We start from the raw sequence: 17,911 nt of genomic DNA on the forward strand, positions 1-17,911 counted from the left end.
CCTTCGAAAAACTCTATAAAGCTAGTGAGACACGACCTCCCCTTCAGAAAACTGTGCTGCCTCTCACTAATACGTTCATTTGCTTCCAAATGGGAGTAGATCCTTTCTCGAAGAATTCTCTCCAGTAATTTCCCTACCACTGATGTAAGGCTCACCGGCCTGTAGTTCCCTGGATTATCCTTGCTACCCTTCTTAAACAAAGGAACAACATTGGCTATTCTCCAGCCCTCCGGACCATCACCTGAAGACAGTGAGGATCCAAAGATTTCTGTCAAGGCCTCAGCAATTTCCTCTCTAGCCTCCTTCAGTATTCTGGGGTAGATCCCATCTGGCCCTGGGGACTTATCCAGCGTAATATTTTTCAAGACGGCCAACACCTCGTCTTTGTGGATCTCAATGTGACCCAGGCTATCTATACACCCTTCTCCAGACTCAACATCCACCAATTCCTTCTCTTTGGTGAATACTGATGCAAAGTATTCATTTAGTACCTCGCCCATTTCCTCTGGCTCCACACATAGATTCCCTCCCCTGTCCTTCAGTGGGTCCACCATTTCCCTGGCTACCCTCTTGCTTTTAATGTCCGTGTAAAAAGCCTTGGGATTTTCCTTAACCCTATTTGCCAATGACCTTTCATGACCCCTTTTAGCCCTCCTGACTCCTTGCTTAAGTTCCTTCCTACTTTCCTTATATTCCACACAGGCTTCGTCTGTTCCCAGCCTTCTAGCCCTGACAAATGCCCCCTTTTTCTTTTTGACGAGGCCTACAATATCTCTCGTTATCCAAGGTTCCCGAAATTTGCCGTATTTATCCTTCTTCCGCACAGGAACATGCTGGTCCTGAATTCCTTTCAACTGACATTTGAAAGTCTCTCACATGTCAGATGTTGATTTACCCTCAAACATCCGCCCCAATCTAGGTTCTTCAGTTCCCGCCTAATATTGTTATAATTAGCCTTCGCCCAATTGAGCACATTCACCCTGGGACTACTCTTATCCTTGTCCACCAGCACTTTAAAACTTACTGAATTGTGGTCACTGTTCCCGAAATGCTCCCCTACTGAAGCTTCTACCACCTGGCCGGGCTCATTCCCCAATACCAGGTCCAGTACAGCCCCTTCTCTAGTTGGACTATCTACATATCGTTTTAAGAAGCCCTCCTGGATGCTCCTTACAAACTCTGCCCCATCCAAGCCCCTAGCACTGTGAGTCCCAGTCAATATTGGGGAAGTTGAAGTCTCCCATCACAACAACCCTGTTGCTTTTACTCCTTTCCAAAATCTGTCTACCTATCTGCTCCTCTATCTCCCGCTGGCTGTTGGGAGGCCTGTAGTAAACCCCCAACATTGTGACTGCACCCTTCTTATTCCTGATCTCTACCCATATAGCCTCACTGCCCTCTGAGGTGTCCTCCCGTAGTACAGCTGTGATATTCTCCTGAACCAGTAACCCAACTCCGCCACCCCTTTTACATCCCCCTCTATCCTGCCTGAAACATCTAAATCCTGGAACGTTTAGCTGCCAATCCTGTCCTTCCCTCAACCAGGTCTCTGTAATGGCAACAACATCATAGTTCCAAGTACTAATCCAAGCTCTAAGTTCATCTGCCTTACCTGTTACACTTCTTGCATTAAAACACATGCACTTCAGGCCACCAGACCCGCTGTGTTCAGCAACATCTTCCTCAGAGCTATACTGGCCCTATTCCCGAATTCTACCTCCATTTTTTCACCTTCTGACCTATTGCTCCGGTACCCACCCCCCTGCCATACTAGTTTAAACCCTCCCGTGTGACACTAACAAACCTCGCGGCCAGGATATTTATGCCTCTCCAGTTTAGTTGCAACCCGTCCTTCTTATACAGGTCACACCTGCCCCGGAAGAGCTGCCAGTGGTCCAGATAACGGAAACCCTCCCTCCTACACCAGCTGTTTAGTCGCGTGTTTAGCTGCTCTATCTTCCTATTTCTAGCCTCACTGGCACGTGGCACAGGGAGTAATCCCGAGATTACAACCCTAGAGGTCCTGTCTTTTAACTTTCTGCCTAGCTCCCTGAATTCCTGCTGCAGGACCTCATGCCCATTCCTGCCGATGTTGTTAGTACCAATATGTACAACAACCTCTGCCTGTTTGCCCTCCCCCTTGAGGATGCCTGCTACACGTTTGGAGACATCCTGGACCCTGGCACCAGGGAGGCAACATACCATCCTGGAGTCTCTTTCACGTCCACAGAAGTGTCTATCTGCGCCCCTGACTATAGAGTCCCCTATGACTATTGCTCCTCTGCGCTTTGACCCTCCCTTGTGAACATCAGGGCCAGCCGTGGTGCCACTGCTCTGGCTGCTGCTGTTTTCCCCTGATAGGCTATTCCCCCCAACAGTATCCAAATCGGTATACCTGTTCGAGAGAGGGACAACCACAGGGGATTCCTGCACTGACTGCCTGCCCCTTCTGGTGGTCACCCATCTCTCTGCCTGCACCTTGGGTGTGACCACATCTCTATAACTCCTATCTATGACACTTTCCGCCACCTACATGCTCCTAAGTGCATTCAATTGCTGCTCTAACCGAACCACGTGAGGAGCTGCCATTGGTTACACTTACTGCAGATGTAGTCGATCGGAACGCTGGAAGCATCACAGATCTGCCACAACTCACAGTTGGAGCACTGCACCCCGCTGAGTGACATTTAAGCACTAGTTAATCTACCAATAATTCAAGAGTTTATTTTAAATTAATTGAGTTACAATTAACTATATGGCCCTGAAGCTAGATGATTTTTTACTGCACAATTGAATGCTAAATACCGATCTCTGCCCTCAGGTTTAGTTACTCCACTATCTAGTTAATCAATTAGGTTCTTTTTTTGCAATATTATTTTTTTTTTTTAATTTAACAGATTCTCAACCAGCTAATCAGGTCACAACTTTACTGTGATGTCACTTACAGTCCCCCCCCCCCCCCCCCCCCCAACACACAATTTGGTATACCTCAAGTTTCAATAAACAAACTGCCATTAAATTGTCCAAAACAACATGAAATCATCTCTGATTATCCGATTATGCTCACTGAATTGCAGCACTTTAAACATTTATCTGTTGTTTTACTCCTTGCAGACTCTCTTTCATCTTTTCACAGTTCCTCTTGCTGGGCCCGCAATTTTAATTTTAAATATGTCCCACTCTGGCGTCACTCTGCAATGGAAGATGCTCCCCCTGGAGAAGCGTCAGGGGTTTGTTCGATACTATACTCTGTACTATGTCAAGAAGCCAGGTGGAGACGACAAGCACAAGGGTAAGAGCAACCAAGCAAGTATTTTGTATTTTGTCTTCACAAAAGGCAGTCCAGGAACACTGGAAAAGCAGGGTGCAAAGAGGAGGGAGCAACTGATGGGCTGAATGGCCTCCTTCTGCACTGTAAATTCTATGATTCTATAAGACTAAAATAATCACTAGAGAAAAAGTACCAGGAAAACTAATGGAATGAAAGGCTGCCAAGTCTTCTGGATTTGATGGTCTGCACCTTAACGTGTTAAAGGAAGTGGCTGCAGAGATACTTGATCTATTGATCATAGAATTTAGAGTGCAGAAGGAGGCCATTCAGCCCATCGGGTCTGCACTGGCCCTTGGAAAAAGCACCCTACTTAAGCCCACGCCTCCACCCAGCCCTGTAACCCCACCCAGCTCTGTAACCCCACCTAACCTTTTGGAGAAAAGGGGCAATTTAGCATGGCCAATCCACCTAACCGGCACTGCTTTGGACTGTGGGAGGGAACCGGAGCACCCGGAGGAAACCCACGCACACACAGGGAGAACGTGCAGACTCCGCACAGACAGTGACCCAAGCCGCGAATTGAACCTGGGACCCTGGCGCTGTGAGGCAGCAGTGCTAACCACTGTGATACCGTGCCGCCCAATTGTAATCCAAAATTCCCCAAAATTTGGAATGCTCCCACAGGTTAGAAAACTACAACTGTTACACCCTCTGTTCAAGAAAGGAGGGAGACAGAAAGCAGGTAACAGTAGGTCAGTAACACAACATCTGTTAATGGAAAAATACTGGAATCCATGAAGGACATTGTAGCAAGACATTTAGAAAATCATAACATAACCAGGTAGAGTCAACATGATTTTATGAAGGGAAAATGGTGTTTGGCAAATTTATTAAGAGATCTTTGAGAATGCAACAAAGGAGAACCAGTAGATGTAGTGTTTTTGGATTTCCAAAAGGCATTCAAAAAGATAGCACGCAAAAGCTGACTGCACCAAGTAAGGATGCCTGGTGCAGGAGGTGATATATTAGCGTAGGATTGAGGATTGGCTCACTAAAAAGAAACAGTCAGGATAAATGGGTCATTGTCAGACTGGCAAACTGTAACGAGTGGAGATACACACGGATCATTGTTGGGACCTCAATTATTTACCTAAATCGGTGATTTGGATGAAGAGACAGACTATATTGCAGCCAGGTTTGCTGATGATACAAAGATCGATAAGAATGCAAGGTGTAAAGAAGATGGAAAGGGTTTACAAATGGATTGGGACAGGTTAAGTGGGGGGGGGGGGGGGGGGGGGATGCTGGCAGATGGAGGATCATGTGGGAAAACGTAAGGTTGTCCACTTTGAAAGAAGAAATAGAGAAACAGAATATTATGTAAATGGAGAGGGACAGGAGAAATCAGCCATGGAGAGGGATGTGGGTGTCCTGGTACATGAATCACAAAACACGAGCGTGCAGACGCAGAAAGTGATGAATAAAGCAAATGGAATGTGGGCTACAACTGAGACTCCCTCACCTGGAGTAGCCTCCTCCTTACTCCTGTTTTGAATGATCACACCTGCTTCAGCCTGACAATGACAGCTGGTATCATTGATGTAACAGTGTACACAGCTCTCCACAGGAGCAACAGGTCACTCAACAATCCTCATACTTGAACCTACAAAGATATTGTATCAGGAGTAGTTGCTGGGGTCTCACTGTGAGTTTTCTGGGATGCTCTGTGTGAAGCCCCTGTCCTTGGTGAGTTATCTGAGGTGACACTGAGCTCCTCAGGACCCCAGGCTAGAGAAGCTGATACACAAAAGGCTCCTAATCGTGCTCCAGTCAGTCTACAGGACAGTGAATGTGTGAATCTTGGATGACAACATGTCTGCGCTACTGACCCCTTCATTCAATAAGATGCACAACTCACTCATCTGGTCACACAGCTAAAGATTTGCGACTGGTATAATGTATGGAGGGTGACTATCTGCTGTAAATCCTGTATGGCAACCCCAAGAGACAGTGGAACAATGAATATCACCCTGCTACCCCAGGCCTTTTCATAAGTCTTAATTCTTTCTTACAGCTTTGGATATAAGTTATACAGTAGACAGATACACATTGCTCAACTTGGAGCCTGACAGTTCTTACAGGATCTGGATGACTGCGTCCACCATTGTGGGAGAGGGCGAAAGAGGTCCACACATAAACTTCAAGACACAAGGTACTGTTAAGACCATAAGACATAGGAGCAGAATTAGGCCACTCGGCCCATCGAGTCTGCTCCACCATTCAATCATGGCTGATATGTTTCTCATCCCCATTCTCCTGCCTTCTCCCCATAACCCCTGATCCCCTTATTAATCAAGAACCTATCTATCTCTGTTTTAAAGACACTCAATGATTTGGCCCCCACAGCCTTCGGCGGCAAAGAGTTCCACAGATTCACCACCCTCTGGCTGAAGAAATTCCTCCTCATCTCTGTTTTAAAGGATCATCCCTTTAGTCTGAGATGGTGTCCTCTGGTTCTAATTTCTCCGACAAGTGGAAACATCCTCTCCACGTCCACTCTATCCAGGCCTCGCACTATCCTGTAAGTTTCGATAAGATCCCCCCTCGTCCTTCTAAACACCAACGAGAACAGACCCAGAGTCCTCAACCGTTCCTCATACAACATACTGTTGGTGCTAAGAACCAAGGGAGGGAGTTTGGGAAGAATGTATTGATGGTGCTTCCAAATTTCTAAAATTAAAGTAGTGCGGGGCCTCCAGCAACCCAGAAAGACCTGAGCAATTCAGGAGAAACACCAGTTCTCCAATGACATCCCAGTAACCCAGGAAGAGCACAGAGCCACAACTTTGCAGTGTCAAACTCTTATTGGACAGATAAAAGCAAAAAACGGCAGATGCTGGAATCTGAAACAAAACAGAAAATACTGGACAATCCCAGCAGGTCTGACAGCGTCTGTGGAGATGCGACCCCCAACCCTCCCTCCACCTTCCCTCTCCTTCAACTTTCCCAACCCTCCCTCCACTGTCCCCCCTCTCCCTTCAACCCACCGCCCCCCACCCTTCCTTCACACACCACCACTGTGAACCATGCGTGTGGCTAATGATGCCCTATCTGTGTCTCCTCAGGAAAAGCTTCTCACAATGGCCAGGAGAGGGCCCAGACTGACGGTGGGGTGCCGGACATAAGAAACCTCACCTCTGAGTGGCACAGTGGTTAGCACTGCTGCCTCATGGCGCCGAGGTCCCAGGTTCGATCCCGGCCCTGGGTCACTGTCCGTGTGGAGTTTGCACATTCTCCCCGTGTCTGCGTGGGTCTCTCCCCCACGACCCAGAAAGATGTGCAGGATAGGTGGATTGGCCACAATGAATTGCCCCTTAATTGGAAAAAAATAATTGGGTACTCTAAATTTAAAAAAAGAATCCTCACCTCCTTTGAGGAGCGGGCCCTGGAGGTGGCTGGTGTGGCTGAGGACAGAGGGGTCACTCACGCGGAGGCTGGCGGATGCCGCAGAGGTGAGGAACCACCGGGCCCCACCCGGAAGACCCGTCAAACCTGAGTTGTTATTGCCTTACTGACTGACCCATCCTTCCCACTGACCACATGTCCATTCTCCCGCAGGTCCTCCAGCTGATAGCCCAACCTGAGCGACATCCTCTCCAGTCTCCCAGGAGAACATTTTGGAGGGGAACTCCGAGGAAGACACGATCGAGGCGTCACAGCTGTCATCCTCACCCTCCACCACCGCAGATACACACACAACGGTGGGAAATGTTAGTGCACAGGCTTCTGGGGCACAATCTGGTGAGCAGCACACTGCTGCTGATGTACATCAGGGGGAGGCAGGAACTCCCCCAGGCGAGACAGCAGTCAGAGGGCTGCTAGACCCAGGACCCAGCTGGGTCCCAGCCTGATGCTGAGCCTCTGGTATAGGGTTACCTGGAGTTAATGGAGATGTTAAGGTCCAGCTGGGTCCCAGCCTGATGCTGAGCCTCTGGTATCGGGATACCTGGAGTTAATGGAGATGTTAAGGTGCAGCTGGGTCCCAGCCTGATGCTGAGCCTCTGGTATCGGGATACCTGGAGTTAATGGAGATGTTAAGGTGAAGCTGGGTCCCAGCCTGATGTTGAGCCTCTGGTATAGGGTTACCTGGAGTTAATGGAGATGTTAAGGGGCAGCTGGGTCCCAGCCTGATGCTGAGCCTCTGGTATAGGGTTACCTGGAGTTAATGGAGATGTTAAGGTGCAGCTGGGTCCCAGCCTGATGTTGAGCCTCTGGTATAGGGTTACCTGGAGTTAATGGAGATGTTAAGGTGAAGCTGGGTCCCAGCCTGATGCTGAGCCTCTGGTATTGGGATAACTGGAGTTAATGGAGATGTTACGGTGCAGGTGTGATATTCAGAGGGAGATGTCAGAAACATTCCAGCAGGTCCATAGCCGATTTGAGGAGCCCCAGAGCCTACAGGCGTAGGTATGTCGCTGGTAATGTTGACACCAAGGCCAACACTGCGAGGGTGGCGACCGCAATGAAGAGCCTGGTGGACAACGTCGGCAGCATGAGTGAAGGTGTCCAAGACGTGACCCTGTCGGTAAAGGCCATGGCTGCGGGTCTTGGCAGAATGTCCGCCTCTCTGGGGGATGTTACCCGGTTCCAGGTTGACCTTGATGAGGTTCCGCGGGACATGTCCCGCTCTCAGATGGGAATGGCTGAGGCGCTGCGGAGCTTGTCCCACTCGCAGGTGGGCATTGTCGAGGAACTGCAGGGCATGGCCCAGTCACTAAGGATCATCGCCGAGGGCGTCGACACGATGGTGCGGACCCTGGGGAACCGCCAGGGCTGGCAGAGCCAGATGATGCAGGGGCAGCCAGCAACCCGACCTCCGAACCCTTGGCCCATCTCTCCAGGCTTCCGCCTTCCCGTGGCACTCACCTACCCTCCGGCCATGGACATGTCCCCGGAGCTGTGCCCCATCCCCTGGGTGTTCGGATGTTGGCCGCTGTGTGTGAGGTGTTGCCTCCCGCAGTGTTTATGCACAATGTCCAGGCATCAAGGTGTGATTGGGATGCTGGGCAATGACTCCCACATGCTACATAGCCCACCCACCCACGGGAATGCACTTGGGTTGTGTGAAGTGTATTTAACCACGATTGCCAATTCCCGATTAGCAACAGCCTTCAGCCGCACAGCCAGAGGCCTCGGCAGTCGGTGGGGATTATAGGTGGTTGGTGGGGTAGACGGGCAGGGTTGCCCCTGGAATGGGTAAACACGATCCAGGGGTTGGCACGATCCACCCCCCTCCTCCCACCCTCTGATGGCGGCTCACTCTGCGAAGAGTCCCCCCGCCAGGGTCCCCCCCACCCCGCCAAGCAGCAATCCCAGCGCCCGTGGGCTCTTTGCCTGCGAGAAAAGATGGTCACTCACATCCTCGGCTCCCCACAGAAGCCCTTTCGCCAAGTTCAATTTTTGAAAAAGGAGTAGTAATTGGGGCCAGCATGACCACACGCCGGGGAGGGCGCTGAACCACGGGAGGCCGTTGGATATGGAGTCGCTCTCGCTGATTGTCTGGAAATAGGGCGTAAGTGGTGATAATTGGTTTCTGGCCTCGCTACGGCGGGATCCCGATTTCGCCTACGGGATTGGGCCGGCTGCATCGCAAACTGGCGCCTGGCATGGTTCTCGTTTTCAGCCTCTCCCGCTATTCACCGGCTTTGTTTTGCTCGAGCGAGAGCCCCCGAATTTTAGATTCTAATATTAGTGCTGCTTTGTTTTGTGTTCAGGTTCACAGATCCTGTTCTGGATGGCTGCGGTGCTGCTATCGTGCTCTGTGCTGGTCGGACTGATTGGTCTCCTTTTCTGCACATACTGTGAACAAAGGTGAGTCAGTCTCCTCCCATTTACTGAAACTCGGCACCTTGGAGAAAATGTCTGTAAGCTGTCCAGCCAGGTGTTTGTATCGCTGAATTAAAAAATATATATTTACAAGATGTGTGCGTCACTGGCTGGGCCAGCATTTATTACCCATCCCTAATTGCCATTGAGAAGGTGGTGTTGAGCTGCCTTTCTGAATCGCTGCAGAGTGGGGTGTAGGTACACCCATTGTGCTGTTAGGGAGGGAGTTCCAGGTCTTTAACCCAGCCACAGTGAAGGAACGGTGATATATTTCCAAGACAGGAGGCTGTGTGTTCTCATGTGTCTGCTGCCCTTGTCCTTCTAGACCGTAGCAGTCAAGTGGTAGCTTGAGACCACAAAAAAAGTAGCAAAATGTGTTGCTTAAAAGAAAGAGCCTCTATATATAAATAAATAACAAGTTTAGCAGCAACAGTAACTTAGCAGGACAGTAGTAACAGTAATAACTATGAAAACAGGAGCTCCAGTAAAAACAGGTCTGGCTTATAATGCACCTCTTGCAGGTTGAAAAAGCCACCCAAAGTCGTACATGGTCAGAACCCTCAACAGATGCCAGTAAAACAATTAAATAGGAGAGAAAAAGGCTTAGAAGAATACTCTACTCAAAATGACATACTGTAACAATTTGGAAGGCGATGCATGGAAGCCTTGGTGAGTTCCTGCAGTCCATCCATTGATGGTGCACACGGCTGCTACTGCGCGCAGGTGGTAGAGGGAGCGGGTGTCTGTGGAAGGGGTGCCAATAAAATAGGCTGCCAGGCAGCACGGTGGTTAGCCCTGCTGCCTCATGGCGCCGAGATCCCAGGTTTGATCCTGGCTCTGGGTCACTGTCCGTGTGCAGTTTGCACTTCCTCCCCCTGTTTGAGTGGGTTTCGCCTCCACAACCCAAAGATGTGCAGGGTAGGTGGATTGGCCACGCTAAATTGCCCCTTAATTGGAAAAAATGAATTGGGAAAATAAAAAAATAAATAAAGTGGGCTGCTTTGTCTTGCATGGTGTCCGGCTTCTTAAGTGTTGTTGGAGCTGCACTCATCCAGGCAAATGGAGAGTATTCCACGACATTCCTCAATAACATAGATACATAGGATCAGGAGGAGGCCCTTTGGCCCTTCGAGCCTGCTCCGCCATTCATCACCATCATGGCTGATCATCCAACTCAATAGCCTAATCCTGCTTTCTCCCCATAGCCTTTGATCCCATTCTCCCCATGTGCTATATCCAGCCGCCTCTTGAATAATTCAAAGTTTTAGCATCAACTGCGTCCTGTGGTAATGAATCCCACAGGCTGTGAAGAAATGTCTCCTTATCTCTGTCTGAAATGGTTTACCCTGAATCCTCAGGCTGTGACCTATGGTTCTGGACACACCCATCATTGGTAACATCTTCCCTGCATCTACCCTGTCCAGTCCTGTTAGAATTTTATACGTCTCTGAGATTCCCCCCTCATTCTTCTGAACTCCAGCGAGAACAATCCCAACCTAGTCAATCTCTCCTCATATGACAGTCCAGCCATCCCTGGAATCAGTCTGGTAAACCTTCGCTGCACTCCCCCGAGAGCAAGAACATCCTTCCTCAGAGAAGGAGACCAAAACTGCCCACAATACTCCAGGTGTGGCCTCACCAAGGCCCTGTACAATTGCAACAACATCCCTGCTTCTATACTCGAAACTTCTTGCAATGAAGACCAACATGCCATTAGCCTTCTTTACCGCCTGCTGCACCTGCATGCTTACCTTCAGCGAATGGTGCACAAGGACACCCAGGTCCCGCTGCACACTCCCCTCTCCCAATTTACAACCATTCAGGTAGTAATTGGCCTTCCTGTTTTTGCTTCCAAAATGAATAACCTCACACTTATCCAAATTATACTGCATCTGCCATTGGTTTGCCCACTTGCCCAACCTGTCCAGATCTTGCTGTAGGATCCCTGCATCCTCGTCACAATTCACCCCCCCACATAATTTGGTATCATCTGCAAATTTTGAGATGTTACATTTTGTTCCCTCATCCAGATTATTAATATATTTGTGAATAGCTGGGGTCCCAGCACCGATCCCTGGCACCCCACGAGTCACTACCTGCCAATTTGAAAAGGACCCATTAATCCCTACTCTTTGTTTCCTGTCTGCCAACCAGTTTTCTATCCACCTCAATACATTTCCCCCAATCCCATGCCCCTTAATTTTGCGCAATAATCTCTTATGCGGGACTTTGTCAAACGCCTTCTGAAAATCCAAATAAACCACATCGACTGGCTCCCCCTTGTCGACTGTACTGGTTACCTCTTCAAAGAATTTCAACAGATTTCTCAAGCATAATTTTCCCTTCATAAATCCATGCTGATTCTGACTGATCCTGCCACTGTTTTCTAAATGTTCCACTATAAAGTCCTTGATAATGGATTCAAGCATTTTCTCCACTACTGATGTTAGGCTTCCTGGTCTATAATTCCCTGCTTTCTCTCTACCTCCCTTTTTGAATATCGGAGAGATGTGAGCGACTCTCCAATCTGCAGGGACAGTTCCAGAATCTATAGAATCCCGGAAGATGCCCACCAATGCATCCACTATTTCCAGAGCCACCTCCTTAAGCACTCTAGGATGCAGTCTAGGGCAGCACGGTAGCACAAGTGGATAACATTGTGGCTTCACAGAGCCAGGGTCCCAGGTTCTATTCCCCGCTGGGTCACTGTCTGTGCGGAGTCTGCACGTTCTCCCCGTCCCTGCGTGGATTTCCTCCCACAGTCCAAAGACGTTAGGTTATGTGAATTGGCCATGATAAATTGCCAAATAAAGGTGACCAAAAAGTTTAGGAGGGGTTATTGGGTTACGGGGATAGGTGGAAGTGAGGGCTTAAGTTGGTTGGTGCAAAGTCGATGGGCCAAATGGCCTCTTTCTGCACTGTATGTTCTATCTTCAGATTCTCAGGCCCTGGGGATTTATCCGTCTTCAATCCCATCAATTTTCCCAGCACCATTTCTCTACTAATGTTGATCTCCCTCAGATCATCCCTCTCAGTAAACCTTTCATTCTCCAACATTTCTGGGATCTGATTTGTGTCCTCATTTGTGAATACAGAACAAAAGTATGTATTTAATTGCTCAGCCATTCCTTTGTCCCTCATTATACATTCCCCTGTTTCTGTCTGTAGGGGGCTTACATTTCTCTTTACCAATCTCTTTCTCTTCACATATCTGTAGAAACTGTTAGTGTCAGTCTTTATGTTCCCTGCAAGCTTCCTTCCGTACTGTACTTTCCCCCTTTTAATCAATCCCTTTGTCCTTCTTTACTGAATTCTAAACTACTCCCAATCCTCAGACCTATTATTTTTCTTGGCCAATCTGTATGCTTCTTCCTTGTATCAGATACTATTTCTAATTTCCTTTATAAACAATGGATTGGCCCTCTTACCCCCTTTGTTTTTCTGCCAGACAGGAATGAACAGTTGCTGTAGTTCCCCCATGTGTTCCTTGAATGTTTGCCATTGTCTATCCACTGTCATCCCTTTAAGTAACTCTCCCCAATCTATCAAGGCTAACTGATGCCTCATTTCCTCATAGTTCCTTTTATTAAGATTCAGCACCCTAGTCTTCGAATCAACTACTTCACTCTCCATCTTGATAAAAAATTCTTACATGTTATGGTCGCTCATCCCTAAGAGGCCTCGTACAGCCAGATTGGCAATGATTCCCTTCTCATTACACAGTACCCAGTCCAAGATGGCCTGCTCTCTAGTTGGTTCCTCCACATATTGGTCAAGAAAACCATCCCGTATACACTCCAGGAATTCCTCCTCTACGGCATTGTGGCTAATTTGATTTGCCCAATCTATGTGAAGATTAAAATCACCCATGATCATCGATATTCCCTTATTACATGAATCTCTAATTTCTTGTTTAATGCCATTCCCAACCTCACCAGTGCAGTTTGGGGGTCTATATATGACACCCACTAATGTTTTTTGTCCCTTGGTATTTCTCAGCTCTACCCATACAGATTCCACATTGTCAGAGCTAATATCCTTTCTCACTATTGTGTTCATTTCCTCTTTAACCAGCAGTGCCACGCCACCACCTTTTCTTTTATTCCTGTCCTTCCTAAATATTGAGAACCCTGGGACATTCAGTTCCCATCCCTGTTCACCCTGCAGCCATGTCTCCGTAATCCCAATTATATCACAGCCATTTATATCTATCTGCGTGATTAGTTCATCCACTTTATTGCAAATGCTCCGTGCATTAAGACACAGAGCCTTTAAGTTTGTCTTTTTCACAATGGTTGTCTTGCTCCCAATATTTTTCTCTACTGCCCTGTTTGAATTTTGTCCTTGGTTTCTCCACCTATCACTTTTCATATTCACTTTTCTACCTTTTGCTTTTGTCCTTGCTCCCTCTGTCTCTGACTCCTTGTGTAGGTTCCCACCCCCCTGGCATATTAGTTTAAACCCCCAACCGCTCTCGCAAATAACCTCCCAAGGACATCAGTCCCGGTCCTGCCCAGGTGTAACCCGTCCAGTTTGTACAGGTCCCACCTCCCCCAGAACCGGTCCCAATGCCCCAGGAATCGGAAACCCTCCCCCTGACACCATCTCTTCAGCCATGTATTTATTCATCCTATATATCCTGTCATTTCGACTCTGACTAGCATGTGGCACCGGTAGTAATCCTGAGATCACTATCTACGAGGTCTGATTTCTTATCTGCCTTCCTAGCTCCCTGTATTCTGCTTTTCGGACCTCATCCCTTTTTTTAACCTATGTCGTTTGTACCGATGTGTACCACGACCACCCTCCCCCTCCAGAATGTCCTGTACCCGCTTCGAGACATCCTTGACCCTAGCACCAGGGAGGCAACATACTATCCTGGAGTTTTGTTTGCAGCCACAGAAACGCCTGTCTATTCCCCTTCCAATTGAATCCCCGATAACTATTGCACTGTCACACTTATTACCCCCTCCCTTCTGCAGCAGAACCAACTGTGGTGCCACGAGTTTGGCTGTTGCTGCTTTCCCCTGAGAGGCCATTCCCCTCAACAGTATCCAAATCGGTATATCTGTTCTGCAGGGGAATGGCCACAGGAGATTCCTGCACCACCTGCCCCGCTGTCTTGTGCCTTATAGATGGTGGATAGGCTTTGGAGGGGATCAGGAGGTGAGTTACTCGCCGTAGGATTCCGAGCCTCTGTCCTGCCCTGGTAGCCACAGTATTAATGTGGCTGGGTCCAGTTCAGTTTCTGATCAATGGTAACCCCCAGGATGTTGACTGTGGGGGATTCTGCAATGGTAATGCCATTGAATGTCAAGGGGTGGTGGTTAGATCCTTTCTTGTAGGAGATGGTCATTACCTGGCACTTGTGTGGCGCGAATGTTACTTGCCACATTTGGACATGGGCTGCTTCATTATCTGAGGAGTCGCGAATGGTGCTGAACATTGTGCAGTCATCCGCAAACATCCCCACTTCTGACCTTATGATGGAAGGGAGGTCATTGATGAAGCAGCTGAAGATGGTTGTGCCTCGGACACTACCCTGAGGAACTCCTTCAGTGATGTCCTGGAACTGAGATTATTGACCCCCAACCACCACAACCATCTTCCTCTGTGTCAGGTATGACTCCAAACAAGAGCGGGCCCTGCCTCCACCGGAATCCCACTGACTCCAGTTTTGTTTGGGCTCCTTGATGCCAGAGTCGGTCAAATGCTACCTTGATCTTTCCTCTTCTTTACACTTGTGCTTGCATATGAATAGACACTGATCGTCATGGGGAAACATGTGACTTGTGTGTGCCTGTATAGTGAGTGCACTCACAGCCTTGTGTGCCCACACCATCCTTTGTCAAATTTCCTCTGATATCGGGGTGATATCTGTACCAGGCAGTGGAAAGAAAGCAGAGGGGGAAGGTGGTCCGCTGGTGCCCAGTTGAGTGAGCTTCAGATGAAGTTAAGTTCCAGGGGTGAGGTCTTGCCATCATTCTTCACCAATACCTTGCTGATTTACTGAAATATTACACAGGTACTGCAATGAGTTTGCACCATGCCCAATACTGAGAAGTTATAGAGAGGGGTTCAATTTTAAAAGTTAGCTCAGCCTGTATCCACACAAGATGTATGTTAATGATCTCTGGTACTGTCAGATGTGATTTGTACCACATTTGAACAGGCATGCTGAGATGGCAATAATTTCTCCAGTCATCTGTGTCACCAACTACCTAGCTGTGTCTGTGTGAAACGTCAAGAACCCTGGCCCCAAACCTCGCCTCTTCCACCCCACTCGCCCCTCAGCGCTTGTCAGCCACCCTCCTGGGTGATTCAATGCACTGAATGTTGGACTAGCGCCTTGTGCTGTGAGGGCCCAGAGAGTGGTGAGAAAGTGGAACTTGTCAGCACAAGGAGCAGTTACGGTGAATTGATGCATTTAAGTGGCAGTCAAACAAGGGAGGGACATGAGGAGAAAGGAACAGAAGGATATTCTGGTAGTGTGAGGTGAAGTAGGGCGAAAGGTGGTTCAAGTACAGCATTGACAAGTTGGCTGTTCTTGTGCTTTACGTATTACATCTTCTATGTAACCCCATGAGGCCTATTTCCTCTGAGAGGGGAGTCCAGAATGTAAAATGTACTAGATGCTGTGGTATGAAGAGGCAAGAGTTCAGCTCCTTTTCCACCAACACACCTTTAATGGTTCAAACTCACTCTGCACAGAACTCTACAGATCATCACAAGCTCCAGAGTCCACCTGAAGCCCCTTTACATATCAGTGTCAATCATTGAACACTTAACATAAATGAGACAACTAATTGGAATATCTCTTAACCCATTACTTAACACAGAACAAGGGGCCAAAACCTTAAAATTTGAACTCGGCCATTCAGTTAGATGGAATGAAGCCTTCCTTTCCATAGTAGAAATCTGGTACGCTCTGTCGTTGAGGTTGAGGGTCAATTGAAAATTCCAATACTGAGATTGATAGATTTCTGTGAGGCAAGGATACTCAGGGTTATTGAACTAAAGTAAGTAAATGGTGGGACAGTTAAACAGGTTGATTGTCTGTTCTTGCTGCATTTCTTTCAGGATACAAAGCTGCGGTGCCTTCTACTTACCTGAGTGGTGTTGCCAGAAAATTCCAGATCCCAGAAACAGCAGAGTCACTGGCCACTCCCCAAAGGTGAGGACTTCCATGTTCCATGTTGTTTTAATCAAAATTCTCAATGTTCAGGGGAGAAGACATTGAGTATCCTTGAACTGAACAGCTCCCCCTCATCCCCCCGCCACACCACCATCCTTCACCTCTTCCCCTTCAGGGTGGTGAGGAATAGGCCAAGTTGATTTTTCAGGCTTTCCAAACTCTACACGCACAGGGAACTGATTGATTTTAAAATTCTCATTCTTGTGTTCAGGTTTCTAGATGGTCCAATGTCTGTAATCTCCTTCAGCCTCATCTGTCTCCAGACCCCTGAATTGCCCCACCGCTGGTGACCATGCTTCAGCTCTTAGCTCTGAAATTTTCCTCCATAACCCTCTCCACCTTTCTCCACCTTCAAACACTTACCTGTGTGACAAGCTTTTGATCAGCAAGCCTTGTGTGACTCAGTATCAGGTTCAATGGTAATGTTCTTGTGAAAGGTTTTGGAACATTTAAGGTGCTCTCAATATGCAAGTTGTTGACTTTGCTGTTGTAAATCGACCCAGGTCTATAACAGGTGCAGCGAGTCACTGAGCTTTGAATGGAGAATTGAGTGCTGTGAGTCACGTAGAGGCTGGAAACCAAATATTTGCCTGATCCTATGTGAGAATGGACAAGGTGCAGTGGGTGACTTGTATCCCAGAATCTATACCCCAGGGAGGGTCACCACATTAAATGTGCACAGTAAGAAGTCTTACAACACCAGGTTAAAGTCCAACAGGTTTGTTTCAAACACGAGCTTTCGGAGCACGGCTCCTTCTTCAGGTGAATGAAGGAGCCTGAAGAAGGAGCCGTGCTCCGAAAGCTCGTGTTTGAAACAAACCTGTTGGACTTTAACCTGGTGTTGTAAGACTTCTTACTGTGCTCACCCCAGTCCAACGCCGGCATCTCCACATCATGACATTAAATGTGAGCATTGTCAATAAAAGTGAGCTTGATAACAGGGAAGCACAAATAGAGAAGGCTTGAACTATTGGTTCTGCTATATCCTCCATAACTGCTTTTGACTCCTGAGGACTGATTCATGAAAGATTTGGAGAACAATGAAACATCTTTTTGAGACCCGGACATGCTGGTAGGAAGCTGATCAAGGGGAACGTAAAGAGGTTTTCAATCTCAAAGGTGTTCAGGAGGTGAAAGTGACAGAGGGAACTGTCCGACATCGAGAAAAGCAGTACAAATCTGCTCCGTTTGGAGTTGAAGAAGGTTGATGTCAGAGAAGATCACTAAGAGGCGGATAGCCAGCAAGCCTCACTCTTTGACTCCGAGGCCTCCAAGATCATCTCTGGTCCAGCATCTGCTCCATGAAACAGGATGAACATTGGAGGATTAGGCCACTCGGCCCGTCGAGCCTGCTCTGCCATTCAATAATATCATGGCTGATGTGACTGTGATGTCAACTCCACTTTTCTGCCTGACCCCCCCCATAACCTCTGACACCCTTTGTCTATCAAAAATCTGTTCAACTCTAAAGCTGTCTGGGCGGCACGGTGGCACAGTGATTAGCACTTCTGCCTCACGGCGCCGAGGACCCTGGTTCGATCCCGGCCCCGGGTCACTGT

The 17,911-nt window shown here is 48.1% G+C and overlaps 1 protein-coding gene across 5 annotated transcripts in view; it reads left to right on the top strand.

Annotated features, from left to right (window-relative positions):
* Nucleotides 1-17,911, top strand: part of LOC119957193 (interleukin-12 receptor subunit beta-2-like) — a 105,020-nt gene that overhangs the window by 75,511 nt on the left and 11,598 nt on the right. For all 5 annotated transcript variants that reach the window (XM_038785001.1, XM_038785004.1, XM_038785002.1 and 2 more), the window contains 4 exons: nt 3,137-3,292; nt 5,346-5,483; nt 9,046-9,142; nt 16,238-16,331. In XM_038785001.1, coding sequence (XP_038640929.1) covers nt 3,137-3,292; nt 5,346-5,483; nt 9,046-9,142; nt 16,238-16,331 — 485 coding nt within the window. The remainder of the gene's footprint in view (nt 1-3,136; nt 3,293-5,345; nt 5,484-9,045; nt 9,143-16,237; nt 16,332-17,911) is intronic.

The sequence above is a fragment of the Scyliorhinus canicula genome, chromosome 25 (assembly GCF_902713615.1).
Source record: "Scyliorhinus canicula chromosome 25, sScyCan1.1, whole genome shotgun sequence".
In the NCBI taxonomy this organism is placed as follows: domain Eukaryota; kingdom Metazoa; phylum Chordata; class Chondrichthyes; order Carcharhiniformes; family Scyliorhinidae; genus Scyliorhinus; species Scyliorhinus canicula.